The following is a 22,666-nucleotide window of genomic DNA, read 5'->3' on the forward strand; positions in this document are numbered from 1 at the left end:
ATTCGCCTGTGAAAGCCATTGGGACGTGCAGTTTAGTGCTGAGTAGTGGTTTTGTTTTGAAGTTGGAAAAGACTTTTTATGTTCCTAGTTTTTCCAAAAATTTAATTTCTGTATCTAGACTATCATATTTGGGTTTTTCGTTTCACTTTATGGATTCTAGTTTTGTTTTGGATTTTGAATCTAGAACCATTGGTTGTGGTGAAATTAATGATGGTCTTTATTCGATCAAATTGAAAAACGACACTACTTTTGATTCACTGCATGTCACGGCTGGTTTAAAGCGATGTGTTATGAATGAGAACTCATATATGTTGTGGCATCGTCGATTGGGACATATCTCAATCGACAGAATTAAGAGATTAGTGAATGAAGGGATACGTGGTACCCTGGATTACACTGATTTTGAGACTTGTGTTGGTTGCATTAAAGGCAAGCAAACTAACAAGTCCATAAAGGGTGCACAAAGGAGTTCGAATCTTTTGGAAATTATTCATACAGACATTTGTTGTCCAGACATGAATGCAAGTAATCCGAGATACTTCATCACCTTTATTGACGATTGTTCATGGTATATGTATCTTTACTTACTTCATTCTAAGGATGAAGCTTTAGAAGCCTTTAAAGTTTTCAAGGCTGAAGTAGAGAAACAATGTGGAAAACAGATCAAAATCGTCAGATCTGATAGAGGTGGTGAGTACTATGGCAGATACACAGAAAATGGACAAGCTGCCGGTCCATTTGCTAGATTTCTTCAAGAGAATGGGATTGTTGCCCAATACACTATGCCTGGTTCTCCGGACCAAAATGGTGTTTCAGAACGAAGAAATCGAACATTAATGGACATGGTGAGGAGTATGAGGAGTAATGTGAAACTTCCTCACTTCTTGTGGACAGAAGCGCTAAAGACGGCTACGTATGTATTGAATCGGGTACCAACCAAGGCTGTCTCAAAGACACCTTTTGAATTATTCAAGGGTTGGAAGCCGAGTTTGCGACATATACGTGTTTGGGGATGCCCGTCTGAGGTGAGAATTTATAATCCACAAGAAAAGAAGCTAGATCCGAGGACTATTAGTGGGTATTTCATTGGATATGCCGAAAAGTCTAAAGGATATAGATTCTATTGTCCGTCTCACAGCACTAGAATTGTGGAATCGAGAAATGCGAAATTTCTCGAGAATGACTTGGTTAGTGGGAGTGATCATATTCCAGATACTCATTCTGAAACAGATCACTATAAAGATCAACCTACTAAGCTGAGTGATAGATTGATTGTCTTTCACGCTCCTCAAGTTCCAACGCGTGTTAGACGATTAACTAATGAAGTTCCACAAACTGATGAAAATGATCACGTAGATCAAGTTGTTAATGAAGAACATCAAGAAAATGTTGAACAACATGCTGTTGAATCAGTTGGTCAGCAAGTTCTTCGTGATAATGATGAAACAACATTAAGAAGATCTACACGAGTCAGAAAGTCAGCTATTTATAGTGACTTTATGGTGTATCTTCAAGAATCAGATTACGATATAAAAGCCGCAAATGATCCTGAAACGTTTTCACAAGCCATGAATTCTAAAGAATCCGATTTATGGCATAGTGCTATGAAAGACGAGATGGACTCTATGGCATCAAACAAGGTATGGGATCTTGTCGAGTTGCCTGATGGTGTAAAAGCCATTGGATGCAGATGGGTCTTCAAAACCAAAATAGACTCTGATGGCAACATCGAAAGACATAAAGCAAGACTTGTTGCTAAGGGATTCACTCAAAGGGAAGGAATCAATTACACCGAGACATTTTCTCCGGTATCTAAGAAAGATTCCCTCCGTGTGATCATGGCATTAGTAGCTCAGTTTGATTTTGAGTTACATCAAATGGATGTGAAAACAGCATTCCTGAATGGTGATCTAGAGGAAAAGGTTTATATGAAACAACCTGAAGGATTTACCTCTAGTGGTGGAGAAAATTTAGTTTGTAAGCTTAATAAATCCATATATGGATTGAAGCAAGCCTCCCGTCAGTGGTATTTGAAATTTCATGATGTTATCTCTTCATTCGGCTTTGAAGAAAACGTCATGGATCACTGTATATACCAGAAGGTTAGTGGGAGTCATATTTGCTTCCTTGTGTTGTACGTGGATGACATTTTGCTTGCAACTAATGATAAATGGATGTTACATGAGGTGAAACAATTTCTCTCAAGGAACTTTGATATGAAAGATATGGGAAAGGCATCTTATGTCATTGGCATTAAGATCCATAGAGATAGAAATCGAGGCATTTTGGGTTTGTCTCAAGAAGCCTATATCAAGAAAGTTCTAGAAAGATTTAATATGAAAGATTGTTCACCAAGTGTAGCTCCCATTGTGAAGGGTGACATGCTCGATTTGAGTCAATGTCCGAAAAATGACTTTGAAAGGGAACACATGAGCAATATCCCTTATGCTTCAGCAGTAGGAAGTCTTATGTATGCTCAGGTTTGCACCAGGCCTGACATAGCATATGCTGTTGGAGTATTAGGGAGATATCAGAGTAATCATCCAGGTGTTGACCACTGGAAAGCTGCAAAGAAAGTGATGAGGTACCTTCAAGGTACGAAGGATTTTATGCTCACATATAGACAAACTGATGTGCTGGAAGTGATTGGCTACTCCGATTCGGACTACGCTGGCTGCATTGACACTCGGAAATCCACATCGGGTTATGTGTTCATGTTGGCTGGTGGAGCCATCTCTTGGAGAAGTGCGAAGCAGTCTATCACTGCTACTTCCACTATGGAGGCTGAGTTTGTTTCATGTTTCGAGGCTAGCTCGCATGGTGTATGGTTGAAGAGTTTCATATCCGAGCTCAGAGTCGTTGACTCTATTTCCAGACCGATTAAGTTGTACTGTGACAACTCTGCTGCGGTATTTATGGCTAAAAACAATAAGAGTGGGAGTCGAAGTAAACACATCGACATCAAATATTTAGCCTTAAGAGAACGTGTCAAGGAAAATAAAGTGGTCATTAAACACGTTAGTACAGAGTTGATGCTTGCTGATCCCCTGACTAAGGGCATGCCACTAAAGAGTTTCAGGGATCACGTAGCAAGTATGGGACTTGATTCTACAATGTAGTTTATTTGCACACATTGTTATTTGAGACTCTTATTCAGTTTGATGTTTTCTCGCTTTATTGTGCACATATTTATTTATTATTGAGAAAACTCGCTTATGTTTAACCCGGAATAAATATAAGATTTATTCATTAAGTTGTGAATTTAGTTTGAGATGCTTGACATATCGTGATACATGGAAGGTAACATTCGTTTATAGAAGACCTACCGCCATGATTCGTATGTAAGGTTTTTCGTTATGTTGTGATAGTTTGAGTGGGCCAAGTGGGAGAATGTTAGTTTAATTAATTAATTAATTAATCATATTTGAATTTTGATTATTTTTGAATTATCTTATATAATTAAACTAACCTAAAATTGTGGCCCACTTTTCTCCCATTAAGTCTATCACATTCAAAATATACGTGAGAAGTAGCAGAAAAATCGTGATGGACGGTTTTTCTTTTAATTATAAATACTCTCACATACTGGTTACTAAACCTACTCTCAGAAAATTAGAATACACCATCGCTATTTGAGAGCCAGGGTTTGGCAACATCATCCTAGGGTTCCACCATCTGGCACTATCTTCGGAAGTTTCCAAAGTTTGGCAACATCCTCCCAAGGGGTCCAAAGTCTGACAACACCGTCTTCCCACGGTTCCAATCCACGTTTTGCTTGGAGAAAAGAATATCGAGCATAAATCTAATTTTTAGCAATGGCAGGAGGTTTGTTTAAATTTAGCTTCCGCCAACATATTTGATTATATGTTTATTTTCTTACACTGCGCCTACTTATATTCTTGTAAATTTTTTAGAAACTTGGTGTTGTCATTTCTATCTAATGAATTATGTCTTCCAGTGCTGCCCGCCTCTATCAGGGGTTGAAGGTTCCATTGAGTTCCATTTTCGTGCTTTAGGTGAAAGACAGCGCTGGATGGTTGAAGTTCTTTTGCGGCTGCTCTCTGCATTGCTGGGACATGTTTACAATAATGTTGTCGTCACTTGTCCTTTTGCATCAGTTTTAGATTCTGCTGGAAAAGTATTGAGTCCACCTCTACTTGAAATCTATACAGGTGAGCTTCGAAGTACTTTACATTCAATTTTTCCCGAGTGTTTCATGAAGTGGAGCATTTTACCGGTGAGTTAGGAGTATCCACTATGAACTCGGTGCCTATTGACTTTGATCAGGGGGGGTTAACAAATGGCCTGCATTCGAGTGGTTGCACAATGAGTGCTTTCCTGGTTTGGTTCAATTGGCTTCTCTGTTGTCTCCAAAAGAAGACAATTTAAGACATTTCATAGCAAGAGTACAAGCACAATTTTTCAATTTATTTTGCAATCTGTTGTATTTTCTATTTTGTTTCAATAGATTTAAATTTTTGGACAATCAAATGCAGTTTTTGTTGGCGGTGACAACACAGTTTGGGGAATCTTATTTGACCCATATCATGCTGCCAGTGGTTTTAGTAGCTGTGGGCAATGAAGCTGACTTGAAATTCTTTCCTATCAACTCCCACCCGAAAATTAGAGGTAATGATTTCAATTTTTCTAGTTTTCATAATATCGAAACTTCTATTGAATTTGTGCTAATCTCATCTTCCATCGTGACAGATTTGAAGCCACAACTACAGTTGGTCAAAGACTTGCTACTGTATGCATCCTACCTCTTCTCCTTGCAGGTGTTCTCGGATACCCGAGCCAGGCTGAACACTTGACAGAGTACTTGAAGAATCTGTTGCTTCAGAGTTGTGCGCAGAATGATCAGCTGGTAAAGCAAGATATTATGAGCTCTCTACATTTTTTGTGGTTTGTGCCTTAAGAAAAGCTTTTAATTCATTCGATTCAGGCAATGTTTTCCATGATTAATGCACTGGCTTGATCCAATGTTGTTTCTGTGCTGCAGCACTTTTGAAGAACACGACAACACCATGATTAATATCCTTTGGGAAATGGTTGCGAGCACTGACGCAAACTTCAAATCCTATGCTGCTGATCTTTCAAAAATCTTGGTGAGGCTAGGCTTGTTTAATTGTTATGTATTATCATTTTTACCAGCTTATGCTAGTAAGCATTGCTTTTGGATGATATTTTTCTTCAAGGTATCTTATATTGAAGCAAAAATGGCCTCGATTCATGTTATACCGGCTCTTGTAACTCTTGGCTCGGATCAAAACTTGGATGTGAAAAATGCAAGCATCGTTGCTTTCGGAGGTGTTGCACAACATTATAAGAATGACATGGTATGGTATGGTATACCCTTGAAATCAATCATCCATAGAAGAGCCCTTTGGAATTGGTCTCTAACTGATCAATCAAATCAATTCAAATTTTCTTTGCAGATTGTCGACAAGATATGCATTCAGATGGATGCTTTTCTTGAAGACGGCTCACATGAAGCAACCATCGCTGTAGTTCGCGCCCTCTCTGCATCTGTACCTTACACAACTGATAAACTCCGAAATTATATCCTTTCCTCAAGATGGACAAAAATTGGAAAACCTTTCAATGCAATAATATACATATGTTTCTTTTAACTTTGTGTACATCTCTTGTCCAAGATTTTCCATCTCAGAACATCTCGGCCATAATCTTCAATGGATCTACAACGCCAACGTGAGATTGTTAATGCCTTCTGCCATGCAATCCGTGCTCTCGACGCCACAGGTTCACTTCTGTAGATCGTTTCATTCAGCTTCTTGGCCTGCTCCGCATTTATAAATTCTTATTTGCATAATATATTTGCGTCGACCCTTCTATGAATGCAGATCTTCCTTCTTCCAAGTCCCTGGGGGAACGATCCATCGGGACACTAGACCCTGCCACTAAGCTTCCTATGGGGTTGGCTTCCCACTTGAGCAGTTTTTTCGGTGAAAGTGGATTGCTCGCAAAGACAGACACTGGTGATCCCGGAGCTCCACCACCGGACACTAACTCGCTATCACCAACACCAGTCGAAGACACCCGATTCAGGCGGATAATGCGTGGTAGCTTCAGCGATATGCTTCGGTCTAAACAGTGAACAACACTCCAAATCTTGGTATACATTCTTAAAACATTATATAGTAAAGTTTGGAAGCTAGTATTTAACTCAACACTTAAAATATATTTAGAAGCAATATATTATATTCATGCTAGCTATCTTATTTACGAGATTCATAGGATTCTTATATTATTGGGACGACTTGTATATCACTATAAATATGTAAATATGTAAGTATACTTATGATTGAAATAGAGAATTTCATTTTCATATTCTAATAATTGTTATGACGAGTGTTATTGCAGCATACCCTTGAAGTTCGTCTGCATGGACATGGCGCTTCTCTTCTCTCTGGACTTATTCTTTAGCTAGCTAGCTGAGCAGCCATCAAACGTTTCCACTTATCCTCTAATGTCCATTCTACGAGGGAATTAATCAAAGAACATAAGATAGAACCACAAGAGGTAAGTTGCAACTCTTTTTTTTTTTTTGTTATTATGTTTTGGCTCTTTTTCATTATTTCCCTCTTTCAAATTTCAAATTCTTATGCAATAAACGTTATGAAGGAATTTATTATTTTACATGATTTTTTTATTTTTTTGCTCTGTTGAATTGTAACAAAGTTTTTGTTTGAATTTTGGGTTATGCATATTTGATAACTATTGTTATCATCACTCAATCTAACTGCTTCTAGAGGATTTGTTTGAAGGTAATTTGAATGAATTTGATATAGGTGCTATTAGAGGGTTTTTTTTTTTTTTTTTCTTAATCGAAATGATCTAAGGAATTTTATAAATAATAAACAAATACACCGGTATATTTGAAATTTTTATTTATATAGTTTTTTTAAATTTAATATTCTGTGAAGTAAAATAATATATATTTTTATTGAAATCACAAAAAAAAACAAATAATATTTATTAAATTGTATTATGTACGTTGCACATCAGATATTGTAATTTCATGCTATTTTGTTTTTGTTTTTTAATCGAAAATTTTCAAGCTATTTTAGGGAGAGAAACATGTGATTATTTTGATTAATTTAGTGTAAACAGTGATCTTCTTTCAAGTTGCACGAAGAAAAGAAGATTGTTATGAAGAGGGACCTTTTCAAAAGAAAAATAAAATAAAATAAATATCATTTATATGTATAATATTAAACGCTATAAAATTATAGTACTAAACTGTTTTCTAAAAAATTAAATTATATAGTATTTAAAATTTATTTTCTTAAAAATATGAATATAAAAGTAAATAAATAATTTTTTTTTTCTTCTCTGTCAAGCCCCTCAAATTTATTAACAATCTCAAATGAATATATGTTGTATTGAAAAACAAATAATGACGACGAGCTAAGCTAAGGATGGCTGCAATGATTAATATTAATGGAATACATATAACATATTAATTTTGTCAATTTAATATTAACTATGTGTACAACCGTAGATTAAAATAATAATTTTATTCACAATTATCATTATATTTAATGAAAACCTAAGTGCAACAAAAAAAAATATTAATGGGTGAACCATAATTGTTGTTGGAATTTGTAAAATTCAAACAACAAGTAGAAAGGTTTTAACTCCTATCATCAAAAGAAAATACAAATATCAAAGAACATAGGAGAAATTGATATCTTTAAAAATAGGTGCAATTTACAAACTACTGAATAACATAATCATAATAATAATAATAATAATAATAATAATAATAATAATAATAATAATATACTTTGAATTGTGATACATAATTTTTAACACTCCCCCTTACTTTAAAGTTGGTAATATAGAAACGTGCGAAGTTCTTCGAATCTTGCAATGGCAATGTTTTTGTGAATAGATCGGCAAGCTGGTCTAATCTGTTGCACAATATAACATGCACACTTCATGCAATTACCAAATCATGAATGAAGTGATGCTTTATTTTTATACGCTTTCTCCGGCCATGCATTATTGGATTTTTAGCAATTGCCATACCTAATGAACTATCACAATATATCACAGTTGGTTCTTTTTGCATTTGATTTATATCTTCAAGGGTTCTTCGTAATCAGATTTTTGGCATGCTGCAGATGACAAGGCAACAGTTGATTGTTTCTTAGAAAGCTATGACACTGGACCTGCTCCGAAGTTGAAACAATTTCCTGAGGTACTTTTTCTGTCGTCGAGGAATCCTGCCCAATCACTATTGGTGAACCCTTCAAGAATGAAATTCTTACTTTGTGTATACCAGATCCCATAGTCTCGTGTACCAGCAAGATAACATATGATCCATTTTGCTGCAACGTAGTATTGTTTGCTTGAACGATGCATAAATTTGGAAATTAATCTAACTGGAAATGCAATGTCAGGTCGCATATGGGTTAAATAAATTAACCTTCTTACCAAGTTCCTGAATTTGCTTGCATCTTCCCAACCAGTGCCATCATCACTACTCAAGTTTTCATTTGGATTCATTGGAATAGAAGTAGCAAGACATTGGTCCATGTCAAGTAGCTTAAGCATATCAGACAAATATTCTCTTTGAGAAACAAACACACCTTTTGGAACTTGCTTGATTTCCAACCCAAGAAAAAAAATGTAATTTTTCCAAATCAATCATCTCAAAATGATTTATCACAATTCTTTTGTATTCATCAACTGATGCTGCAAGTGTATCTATATATATAATATCATCGGCATAAATGCTAATGATGACACTTTTCTCAAGACTTTCTTTCTTTACATACAACGTCGGTTCACTTAAACTCCTTTCAAATCCACTTGATTGGAGAAATTCATCTATCTTGTTGTACCAAGCTCTTGGCACTTGCTTGAGTCCATAAAGAGTTTTGTTCAACCGATAGACTTTATCTTTCTCCCCTTGCACAATAAATCCTTCGGTCTATTGTACATTAACTTCTTCGTTTAGATCTCCATTACATCAAATTGATATATCACCCACTATGATGAGCAGCCAAGGAAAGAAGAACCCATATTGTATCAAATCTCACCACAGATGCAAATGTTTAATCGAAATCAATGCCCTGCTCTTGAGTAAATCCTCTCGCCACCAATCTTGCCTTGTGCTTCTGCACACTACTATCAGAATGATATTTAATCTTGGATAGCCATTTCAAGCTGATTGTTTTTTTTTTTCAATTGGAAAATATACCAATTCTCATGTCCGGTTTCTCTCAATGGCCATTATTTATTCTTCCATCGCCTTTTTCCAAACTTCATTATGTAACGCTTCCTCTACGGTAGTAAGTTTTCCAAAAAATAGTGCAAACAAGGAATCGAATGATGAAGGAGTAGAAGACGTGTACACTGCTAGACCTGTTGTTGCTGCTACAGTTGTTGTCGGTGTTGTTGGCGCTGTTGTTGAATCTGCTGCTGCTACTGAGATTACATGATTTTCCTAAACTATAAATTCCTAATTTTCCTTATTGTTTTTTGATAGCTCTATCTCAGCCTCTGAACTTAAACTTGGCTTTGATTTTTCTACCGTTAAATCCCAAGTTTGTTTTTTTTTTTTTTTTTTATATCAAACTTAACATCTCTACTAACAATTAACTTCTTGTCCTCGGGATCAAATAAGCGATAAGCCTTTGAGTGTGTGCAATATCCGACAAAGATAGATGTTTTTGTTTTATGTTCAAGCTTATGCCTCCCAGCAGCCACCAAAACATAACAAACACAACCGAAGACCCTTAGATGACTCACAGAAGACTTGTATCCGTACCATGCCTCAAAAGGTGTTTGATTCCATACGGCTTTAGTGTGCGATATGTTGGTCAAATAGACTATTGTTGCAACTTCCTGAGCCCAAAAATAATCTGAGAGCCCTTTCAATTTAATCATAGATCGTTCCGTTTCAACAATAGTGCGATTTTTCCTTTCAGCGATGCCGTTCTGCTGTGGCGTGTATAGAGCTATTAATTCATGTTTGATTCCATGTTTGTCACAAAATGCAGTGAATTCTTTAGAAAGAAATATTCCCCTCGATTAGATCTTAATATTTTTAATTTACAATCACTCTGTCTTTCAACTAAGGCTTTGAATTTCTTAAAGCAATAAAATACTTCTGACTTTAGCTTCAGAAAATAAACCCAACTCATTCGCGAAAAGTCATCTGTAAATAAAAACAAAAAATACTTACTTCCAGAATTAAATTTTGTTTTCATTGGCCCGCAGACATCTGCATGAACAAGCTCGATTTGCTGCCCTTCTAGCCTTTCCGACATGAAATGATTTTCTGCTTTGCTTGCCAAGAGCACAACCCTCGCAAACGTTGTTTGAAGCCAAATACAATTAATGTACTTTGTAGGAAATATAATTAAAATTAGAGTATACAAAAAAGCGCAAATTTACATAATAAAATTACAGGGATAATTACATAATTACTAGCATATTACAAAAGAAATAAAATAACTACTATAATTAAAAACAAAACTACGTAATTAAATTTAAAAAATTAAAATTAATTTTACAATTTACATAATTAAATACAGTGCACAAATCTTAATTTACAATGCACATAATTAAGTAGACAATGTTCATATTAAAAAAAATGTACGTAATTAGAAAAAAAAAAAAAAAAAAAAAAAACAGTGCACAAAGCATTATCATTCCGTAACATCATACATCAAAAATGGAAAATCAATAGACAAACCTTAATTTTAGGTTTAAGGTTAATGTAACTGTAACATCATACATTAAGAAGGAAAAATCAGTAGACAACGCGATAAATCATTATGATACTACACAATAAAAATTACAGTGAACACTGATAAAAACCTGTGCACAAACATTCTCCAAAACAGAATTCATTTCTCTTCCAAAGAGGGATAATAATCACATCATTGTCACATCACCTTAACCCTTCTTATAAAAAGAAAAATTTCCATGAATTACCAAATTCATATTTCCCCTATTAAATTATACTATATATACATCATAAAAATAACATTTCCAACCACTCATTTCACAATAGCTTGAAATATGAAAAACAAACAAAATTTAGCAGCCAATGATCTTAATTGCATTATACAATTTCTGTTGCAGGGATCTACGAACCGAAAACCAGTTCATGGGAAACTTACTAAAGCAAGTTTAAAGTATGGTGTAAATAGACAATTCATCCATCGGATTTGGAAAAGAGCATACGAGCAAATTCAGTCACTTCAGCCCATTTCTTTTAAAAAAAAAAAGAAAATAGACATTCATCGGGTTAAGGGGAAGGAGTTTGATAAAAACAACTTTACAAAATATAGATGTGTACAGGAGAGAAACTTATAGAAATAGTGTGAAAGAGATGAATGTAAGCAAGAGTAATGTCGGGAATTGGGAAAAATCGGAGCTGATCAGACCAAACACCAATGCAATCAAGCCTTCCCTCAGCGAGAAAAAACAAGATAGAGAACTGAAGTTTAGCCTTAACTCACTACATATTGACAGATACAAGTTGTGCACATAGATGAGAAGTGGTTTAATCTTATTTATAAATATTTATTTTTTATTCGAAAAAATTATCGATTATTATATTTTGAAGAACTACAATAGCAATAATAGTTATATACTATATTATAAATATTTTTTTTGTATTTTTTTTCATTCAGATAAAATATACAATTTTTTAGTATTATTTTATTTTTTTATTTTTTTTATATTACATATATTTAAATAAAAAGAAAACATAAATTTAAGTAGATATAAAAAAAAACAAAATTGGGGTGGGGTGGAGTGGGGTGGGAAAGGGGGGCTGCAACCCATCCTTGCCCCGCCTCGGTACGCCCCTGATTATGCATGCATGTATGTGTAATATATGTATGTAGTAATAATTCAAAGCATTTATGAAAGTGACAGGAGAGTTAAAGAAGCCTTGAAATGATAGCTATGAAAATTTTCGCGTCTCTTTCATTACTACAGTTATATATATATATATATATATATTCATCTCCAATAAAAATATGTGTATCACTACGCGTTGCTGCTTGGTGCATATGTGTATAAAAATATATTCTCTAGGTACTATATTGGGTGTCTTGGTCACTGTAGACACGAGAATTTAAAATAAATATAATTAATAGATAATTAAAAATGTATTAGTGAAAATAATTAATATATAATATAAATCATTATAAATTAAAATTAAAATAATTAATTAGTTTAATTAAAATTAAAAAAATTAAATTAAAAAATTTAAAATGAGATTAAGATGGATAATCATTTTTCAAAAAAGAAAAATGACATGAAATGTGAGACAGACAGAAATGGCAATATGAACATGGCAAGTGAGACGAAGTATTATTTTAAAATCAATCAATATTTAGGGTGTGTATGATTTGTATTTTAAATACAAATTCATACTATTCATCTTGATCTTATATGATTTTTTATAAAAAAAATATTCATATAATCTTTCCTTATAAAAAAATATATTGAAACATTACTTAAAATTAAAATTTAAATAAAAAAATATAATTTAAAATCAAGATTAAAATTATACATATATATTTAAACTCTCGGCCGAACTTAATACTCTGCATAGGCCCGACAAACAAAATTTAAACTCATAACCTCACGATTATAAATCCAATCCCGACACGACCGTTCTATCCCTTACAAACAATGAAATATATATATATATATTGATATAAGGAGAGAGGTGAGAGATGAGAAGTTAACAGTGGTGCAAAGATCGGTGATATAAATAATTCTCTGAACCAATTAATTAATCCCATAAAATAAGAAGTTGGTGTATTGCATTTGCATGCAGCCAACTGGTAAATTAATTACTATGGCCCTGCTCTGCACTCAGACTAATTAAATTTAGTGGCAGATACACAATTAATTCAACAACCAACTCCACAGCTCCTACTTTTATACATTCAAGAAACTGTCATAAATATATATATATATATTATATATATATATATATATTTTTTAAATATATAATTATAATGATTATTATTATTATTACTTCCCCGTCTCAGATACCGCGTCTGCTACACGATATTTTAGGAGAAATATAATTAGTAAATAATTAAAAATGTATTAGTAAAAATAATTATTCTACAATATAAATAATTATAAATTAAGATTAAAATAATTAATTAGTTTAATTAAAATTAAAAAAAATAAAATTTAAAAATTTAAAATGATATTAAAGTGTGTAATCATTTTTCAAAAAAAGGAAAGTAACATGGTATGTGAGACGAACAGAAACGGCAATGTGAACATAATATCTGGGACGGAGGGAGTATTCTTATTCCGCCGGGTAGTACACCATCCACAGTGAATATATATGTCTGTCAGTCATTTGATTAGGAAATGGGTTAATTGAATGATCATAAAATACATAATGATAATATATATAAATTTAACAGTAGTCTTTTAAAACTATAGTTTTATACATGCACACAGAAATTTCCAGATTTGTTTGATTTGACCATTTAGCATTCTATTATTAATTATCGATAAATAAATTCTTAACTACCTTGGAGGGAGACAGAGGTAAGATTTATTTAATTATACTGGCTCCCTAGCCTAATAAATATTTTACAATTTATAATATATTATACAAATATTATTATTTTTATATTAAATCATACTAATTGAGACATTTTTGTTATTTTTATTTCAAATTAATATAATACTAATATTAAAATATCTATGTGTAAAAAGCAAACGGTGCCCTTATTGTAAGTACTGGTAATATTTATTTTATCTAATTATTGAGTACCTAGAACATATTTTCCATCATTACTATATATATGCTTCATAAGTTCTACTTCATACAAATTTTTTATCTACATAATTAAAATATAGATTATTTTTCTGTAATTTAACACATCAAAAAAAAAAAAAGAAAAAAAAAAACAGACGTTACTTCTATGTTTTACATTCAAAATATTATATCCGTATATATTGTTAGGATTAAGTATAATTCCACAATAATATGATATGATATGTAATGTCAAGCTCAGATTTGCTTTTGTTCGTTTCAAAAAGCCTTGTAATACCGCCATGGATTCTCCATCCCAAAAATAAATCATATTTTTTCATTCATACATACATAATGTGTATATATACATATATGTATGTATATATATATATTAATATGTACATACGTGTATATATATATACGTATTATGTGTGTGGAGATAGGATATATAAATGAGAGGGAGGATCCGAACTGCATAATACTTGAATTTGGTGTTAACTTATAAAAATTATTTTTCTTATACGGGATTTAAATTTGTTTTTTCAATATTTATTTATACTCTTATTATATTAAATAACTATTTAAATCTAAAATTTTATCATTTAAAAGTCAAATATAAAACTCAAACCTCCAAACAAACAAGCCCTGTACAACTAATTAACTTTCACTAAATTGTCCTATACAACTAATTAACTCTCAACAATTGTCGCGTGCTTGATTACCAGTTTGAATACTGGTTGTTGACATCCTACTCTCAATTTTCTCAAAATGACTTTTACAAATATTTTACAAATGGAAGACACTCATAATCTCTTGTTTTGTACAAGTCCTTATATATATATATATATATATATATATTAATATCCTTATTTTCTTTAAAAATTAATTTATGCTAATATATATTTTCTTATTTTTTATATAATGATGTTCTTATTATATATATCTTTTTTAAGAATAAATTATAGTTTATAAAATATTTAAATGACATTTTAAATTTATTATATATTATATCATAAATAAATATATATATTAATATCCTTATTTTCTTTAAAAATTAATTTATGCTAATATATATATTTTCTTTTTTTTATATAATGATGTTCTTATTATATATATATTTTTTAAGAATAAATTATAGTTTATAAAATATTTAAATGACATTATAAATTTATTATTGTCGGATGCTAATGACCGTCTCACCTAAAAGCTCGAACTATTAGGGAAACTAAGCCGTTAGTTATATCCGCAAACGAGAGACCCCAACACGCCTCCTCAGGTGCAAGTGGAGGTATGCGAAATTTGCACATGCATATGTGCACAAATGGAGACGGTGCACATGCATATGTGCACAAATGGGGACGGTGGGACTCGAACTCGAGACCTAACCTAGGCTTTGATACCATACTGCTGGGTGTAGCCTTTGGCTATCAAACGCGCCTTGTAGCGCTCGATGGATCCATCAGAGTGAGTTTTGATTCTGAATACCCACTTGCAGCCAATAAGTTTCTTGCCAGAGGGAAGATCAACCATATCCCACGTATGGGTTTTCTCCAAAGCCTGCAACTCCTCAGACATAGCCTGCCGCCACAACGGATCCGCATACGCCTCACGAAAGGACTTCGGCTCATGATGGGACAAGGTGGCAGAGAAGCAGTGATAATCAAGTAAGTGAGTAGAAAGGTGACTAATCCGAGTGGAACGACAAGGGCCAGGATCAAGGGCTGAGATCGAAGTCGTGTCGGGCTCTGGTGATAATGATGTATTGGAGTCGAGAGTAGGAGTAGGCTCGGGGATCAGCGTCGGTTCAGGAAGCGCAACCGGCACAGCGTCCGGAGCGGGAGACGGAGCCGTGTCACCGGAGGGGAATAGAGGTGGAGAGGACAAGGCAAAGAACGGAGACGAACGATCAAAGGGGACTCGAAAGTGGGACAAGGAAGAGAATTTGGTATCCTCCCAAAATGTGACTATGAGGAGACATTTGCCCCGGTTGCTCATCTCACCTCTATCCGTTGTCTTATCGCCATCGCTGCCGCTCGTCGGTGGCCCCTGCATCAGCTTGATGTCAAGAATGCGTTCTTGCATGGTGATTTATCCGAGGACATCTACATGTCTCCTCCTCCTGGTTTTCCTACCTCTTCCAAGGTATGCAAACTTCGCCGTGCCCTATATGGTTTAAAACAGGCACCTCGAGCTTGGTTTTCGAAATTTAGCTTTGCTCTACTCCAGCTTGGCTTTACTTCTAGCGATCATGATTCGGCTCTCTTCCTTCGACGTGGGTCAGCTGGACTTACTGTTTTATTTCTTTATGTGGATGACATGATCATTACAGAAGATAATGCATCAGGTATCTCTAAGTTGCAGGCTCATCTACACCGCCACTTTGAGATGAAGAGTTTAGGGCCTCTTCGGTGCTTCCTAGGACTTGAGATCTCCGACACCTCCGACGGATATTATCTCTCTCAAGCCAAGTATGCCTCCGACCTCCTATCTAGTGCCGGTCTCACTGACTCCAAGACTGCTCCTACACCTCTTGATTCTGATTGTCGTCTTACTCCGATGGACGGCGTTCCCCTTGATGATCCTACTTTGTATCGTCAGCTTGTGGGAAGTCTGATCTACCTGACTGTCACTCGACCAGATATTGCTTATGCCGTCCATATCGTCAGTCAGTTTATGTCTGCTCCTCGGACGACTCATCATTCTGCTGTCCTACGGATTCTCCGGTATGTCAAAGGTACTCTTCTTCATGGGCTTCATTATTTCGCTCGTTCTTCCTTAGTTTTAACCGGGTATTCTCACGTTGATTGGACGGGAGATCCCTCTGATTGCCACTCGACCACCGGGTTTTGCTTATTCCTTGGCGACTCGCTTATTTCGTGGCGCAGCAAGAAACAAACGGTTGTCTCTCGGTCCAGCGCAGAGTCCGAATATAGAGCCCTTGCCGATACCGCTGCCGAGCTTCTATGGCTTCTCTGGCAGCTGGCTGATCTCAGAATGCCTCAACCCTCTGCCACTATTATCCATTGCAACAGTCAGAGCGCCATGAAGATTTCGACGAATGATGTTTTCCACGAGCGTACGAAGCACATTGAGATCGACTGTCACCTTGTACGTCATCACGTTGCTCACGGAAGCATCTCCTTGTATCCCATTTCCTCTGCTGATCAGACGGCCGACGGATTCACCAAACCTCACCTTCCCGGCCGTTTTCAGTCATTTTTTAGCAAACTCAAGTTGGATTCCACCGTTCCACCTTAAGTTTGAGGGGGATGTTGATATATATATTGTATATATTTATATATATATCCTACTAATATATCTCTTGTATAAATATAATATTGTACCCTAATTGTGAATTAACGATAATAGAGTTTATTCCATTAATCGTAACAATTATATATTATATCATAAATAAACTTACAATCGAACAAAGTTTTAATATTGAAGAATAAAATTTATCTTTCCACAAAAATTCTATATATAAAATGTATATATATATATATATATTACTCCCAAATATTTTCGGGTCTCTGGAGATGATTAGCAGCCCAATTTGGAGAAGCGGATGGGCCGGCTCAAACAATTCCAATCCAGCCCAATTTTGTAGACGGAAAATGCCATGCTTAATTGGGATAATTGAGTAGTGAGTTAAAGATTCCTAAATAAGTATGAAGTTAAAAATGAATGGGATAAAATTATGGACATATTTTAAGAAAATAATGGAGGAGTGGTTGAAGTGGGAATTATCTTTACTTCATGATGTATATATATCACCTAGGAGGAGAGGAAGAAGAGACCCAACCGTCCAACACCCAAATAATTTGATCTTCTTGTTTTTTGCTTTCATTTTATTTATGCTTATGAGCTTAAATTCATGTTTTTTTTTTAACATTTAAATTCAAGTAATTTCCATTCCTATTTTTGATTCAGCTTCTTGCTTTCCATTTACTTTGCCATTTGTCTACTTTGCTTCTCATGTTGCAATATTTTTGAATTCGATTCACACCGTATTGGTCCATTGTCGGGACATTGTTCTACAAGTATTTTTTTTCGGAGGTATTGTGATTCAATATCTAACTGTAAGATTAGCCCGGATCATTTCTTGAGGAGTCCGAAGAACCCAATTCACGTCGATCTCGACTGGCCTAATCTATTGGGCCGTCACCGACGAATTTCAGCGATAACAGATTGGCATGCCCAGTGGGACCCCGAAGAGTCTCGCACTTTTTATACAATTGAAGAATCGCAAATTACCATCGCTGAAGAAAACCACAATGTCGATTTCCGGTGAAATTACAGCGCCGCATGTTTATGGAAAAATCACACATGACGAATTCTCTGCACCTCTGGGAGATGTGGAAAGAATGGTGATAATCCCGGCTAGCGTTCTACAGGGTCAAATCCTGGAAGAGATCCAAACGGCATTCCACGGGTTAGCGCTGAAGCTTTCCCGGTACGTTATGGATTTACTAAAGCTCACCATCCGCGATGAATTCGCATGGGTGAAGGAAGAAGAGATCCACAAAGGAGAAGCTCCCACGATCAACACCGAACCTACCAGAAATGATCCTCTGTCAAGGGCAGAACTGGGGGGCAGCATCGGATCCCATTTGGCAATATTCTGGTTCGGCAACGTAACCGTACCGACTCAAAGGACCAGCAGCAAGGGTGTCCCCGATGAGCTCCTGGTTGAAGCAATGACATCCCCCGGGCAGGCTATTACATGAAAGGTGCCATTCCAGAGTCCTTCTGGAAGTATCGAAGGTATGCCACCAACCTCTAAATAGTACTCCAACCCTTTATTTGGTGGAACAGATACCCATACATCGATTTTGGATCGCAATAATCAAGGAGCGGCCATCGACGCTTGGGGGGCATGGCCGAACATGGCCCCAACACCTCAAGCTATTCCTCCGACCTCCGAAATCACTTTGGGGGGCAACTGCACTATTTCTGAGTGTACCCTAGGGCGCAGCCTTGCCTTATCCAGGACCCTGGAGGTCAGCCATTTCGGCCGTCGTAGTGGTGTAGGATCAAACATACCAACTCCATTGGCGCCGCAATTTCTGAGGCGTCCGGGTAGCTTCAGTCTTACGAATCTCCAAATCAGGGACTTTCGATACCATCTGAGAACTTTTTGGCTCCGACGGCACCACGGATGACTCGAGAGGCACCTCTGGCAGCATATACACAGCAAAAGGTGCCACAGATGACCTGAGAGGTACATGCGGTGGCACTTCAAGCTCCAGATACTGCCCGGAGGACAGCCCCGCCACCTCTAACAGTACTTCCAGCTCCAGACACTGCCCGGAGGACAGCCCCGCCACCTTCGGGAGCACTTCAAGCTCTAGATATTGCCCGGATGACAGTCCCGCCACCTCCGACAGTACTTCCAGCTCCAAACGCTGCCTGAAGGCCAACCCCGCCACCTTCAGGAACACTTTCAGCTCCGAACATTACCCGGAGGACAGCCCCGTCACTTCCAGAAGCACTTTTCCACCTCTAAATGCTGCTCGGAGAACAGCCCCGCAACATATGGGAGCACTTCTAGCTCTGAACATTACCCGGAGGATAGCCCTGCCTACTCTGGAAGCGCATCGAGCTCCAGAAGTTATCCGAAAAGTAGCCCCGACGATAACGCCACATCCGAGGGCGATAAGGGATGTAGATCTGCCATCCTCGCTACCTCTTGAAGCATCATCAGTGTCAAAAAGGGCCTTGAAAGATCCGCCGACTCCGAGAGGGTCAACTCCGTCAAATTCAGACATAACAGACCCAGATCTGGGCAGACCAGCAAAGGTCAATTGAAACCGGAGGAACCATAGCGATACATTTGCGAAAATCCATTTTTAAAAAAATGGAAAGATATGGAGGGTGATCTCGGTGGACCGAATGGTGATAACCTTTCATCCAACGCGGCGTTACAAGCAGCCCAGAAGGGATGAGCATCAGATATGTGGCCGGAGAAAGAAGAAGATGAAAGCACAAAGACGGAGAAAGCGACGTCGGTGCCGGACAACTAATTTCAGTCAAAAGAAGATGGGCCAGCAAGAAAATAAGCTCCGAGTAGGCCATACACGGAAAAATCAGAATGTAATTGTGTTGGACAAGAGTGGTTTACGACATCTGCGCCAGATCCAACAAGAGTAGAGGCCAAAACGAGTGATTTTGAAATAACAAAGTTTCCCCAGATGAAACAACCTCCTCTGGAGGATCCAAAATTTCAATATACGGAGGATTTATCTATGATTAGGGCTCTTGAAGATGATAGAAATTCAGAGGTCAGTCTTGACATCATAGCCAATTATCTAGAGTTGGAGCAAGCCCTACAGTACAAAGATGACTTCAAGGTCGAAGTGGTTGGATTTTTACCCAAAATATCAAGAAGTTTTACTCCTAACCGCCACACTTCCCAATGAATTTGACCCTAAGACAACCCGGACTAGCTCCCTACCACTGTTGGATGAGACCATATGAAGCTCAGACCAAGGTACCATCGAAATGTCATACAAAAATTTTGGGCTTCAAAGTTTGGCAAATTTTTTGCCCAAATATTTTTGTAGGGGGCATTTGTTACTCCCAAATATTTTTATGGGAGACATTTGTTACTCCCAAATATTTTCGAGCCTTCGGAGGTGATTAGCAGTCCAGTTCGAAGAAGTGGATAGGCCGGTCCAAACAATCCCAATCCAGCCCAAATTTGTGTACGGATAATCCCATGCTTAATTGGGATAATTAAGATAATTGAGATAATTGAGGAGTGAGTCAAAGTTTCCTAAATATGTGAGAAGTTAAAAATGAAGGGGGATAAAATTATGGACAAATTTTGGGAAAATAATTGAGTGGTTGAAGTGGGAATTATATTAATTCATGAGAGATATATATCACCTTGAATGAGAGGAAGAAGAGACCCAACCTTCCAACACCCAAATAATTTTATCTTCTTTCTTTTTGCTTTCATTTTATTTATGCTTATGACCTTAAATTCATGTTCTATTTTTTTTTTTTAAAGTTTAAATCCAATCAATTTTCATTCCTATTTTTCGATTCAACTTCTTGTTTTCCATTTAATTTGCTCTTTGTCTACTTGGCTTCTCATATTGCGATATTTTGTTCGGAGGTGTTGCGATTCAATATCTGACTCTGAATCCTTTTTTGAGGAGGCCGGAGAACCCAATTCACGTATATCTCGACTGGCCTAATCCATTGGACGGTCATCGATGAATTTTAGAGATAAAAATATCCAATAATTTATAATGCAAATTAATTTCATAATTTATACAATTTTACGCTACATAAATTCCAAATATATATGATATTAATTTTTATTTGTATGTATATTTGTTACCAAAAAATATTAATCGTCCAGACGCAACAAATAGTTGAGGCGTATACTATGTTATTTTTTCCATGGAAAAGAGAAGTAATATGAAAAAAAAACAATACATTTCCATAAAAAAGTTAAAATCCATAGAAAAAGATGGAATCCATAGAAAAGTTGAAATTCATCGACAAGGAAAGAAATATTTTTTAAATTTGGTGCCATTAATAAGTTGAAATCCATAGAAAAGATAAAATCCATGGATAAGACAATATTTTTTTTATATAACTATAGACAATGTGAAAACCATGGATAAGGTAAAGTCCATGGACAAGAAAAAAATAAAATAATAAAACCCATAGACAAAGGGAAAAATATTTTTTTCAAGAAATTAAGTGCGTAATAAACATGTTGGTGGACAACACATAGAGGAGAACCAAACTATGGACACGACTTAAAGATTGTAGCGACAAGACAATAAAGAAGGAAAAACTGTGGAAGACTCATTTTGGCTGCGAATAAACGACTGAAAATCTGATATGATATCGGATTTTATCTTGATTATATCTGATTTTGACATGATATCTTATTTTATCTTGATATAATATTTTGGATTTTCATTAAGAAAATATCAAAATTTGTTACAAGATTTCAAGAATATCTAGTATGGGTGTTGTGATAAATTCCCAGATTTAGATTCAATTAGAAAATAAATAATAATTATTAAAGATTTTTTATTTCCCTGTACGAAGAGTTACGTCCCTTCATATTTCTAATAGGTTAGAACGGTGTATCTATTGGTAAGCACCGTTTAGATTCTATTAATATGATATATTGTAATTATTGTAAGATAGATTCATACATCTCAATACAAAGTTATATTTCCTTTCTATTTCTTGCAATTTATTTAATTATTGCACTTCTTTCTTTTCATTCTCTAATTTCTTACTATCAAACGTCTGAGCACTGCGTTTGGTACGAATTAAAAATTTAATCACTTTAAATCCTCGATAAAAAGCCTTTAGTTATCTTCTTGTTGGAGATATTTCAACTCATAGTAACATTTTGGCACGCCCAATGGAATGATAATTTGTTGTTTACAGAAAATTATTCAGAATTTATCAAAATACAATAAGAAAGACTTATACGTTGCCTAATAGCTCAATTCAAAGAATAACATCGGCAGAAAACACCAATATTGTTCGCACAACATTGCAAAGCTTACCACCTTCATCAGTATCTATTTTGGATAGAGTCACTCCAACACGAGTGGAAACTTCGGCACGAAATAATTGCTAGTTGGCGTCAAACTTAGCCAGACATGGTAGTACAACCATATTATCTGAAGGAATATGCCAACAACTCCTCCATAGTTTTTTGGCTACAACCCAATGGATAACAAGTATCAATACAACCCCTCCAATTTTCCAAATGGAAGGTGGTATTGGAACGTATGAATTAAGGCCGCCTACATCGGTCAAATTTAGGAATCATGGTCAACAATGGCCGCACACATTGATACCATTGTTTACAGACATCAATACCACCCAGACATATAA

General features: G+C 35.7%; 1 protein-coding gene and 1 pseudogene across 1 annotated transcript; both read left to right on the forward strand.

Moving 5' to 3' along the window:
* Nucleotides 1–3,940: 3,940 nt before the first annotated feature.
* On the forward strand, nt 3,941–8,389 carry LOC127242025 (uncharacterized; annotated as a pseudogene).
* A 7,503-nt stretch (nt 8,390–15,892) lies between these two features.
* LOC127242026 (uncharacterized mitochondrial protein AtMg00810-like) lies at nt 15,893–17,044 on the forward strand. The gene has a single exon (XM_051261359.1). The coding sequence runs from the start codon at nt 15,893–15,895 to the stop codon at nt 17,042–17,044; it is 1,152 nt and encodes a 383-aa protein (XP_051117316.1).
* The last annotated feature ends 5,622 nt before the right edge of the window (nt 17,045–22,666 follow it).

This window comes from Andrographis paniculata, unplaced genomic scaffold (assembly GCF_009805555.1).
Source record: "Andrographis paniculata isolate CXL003 unplaced genomic scaffold, ASM980555v1 Contig86END, whole genome shotgun sequence".
NCBI classification, from domain to species: Eukaryota; Viridiplantae; Streptophyta; class Magnoliopsida; order Lamiales; family Acanthaceae; genus Andrographis; species Andrographis paniculata.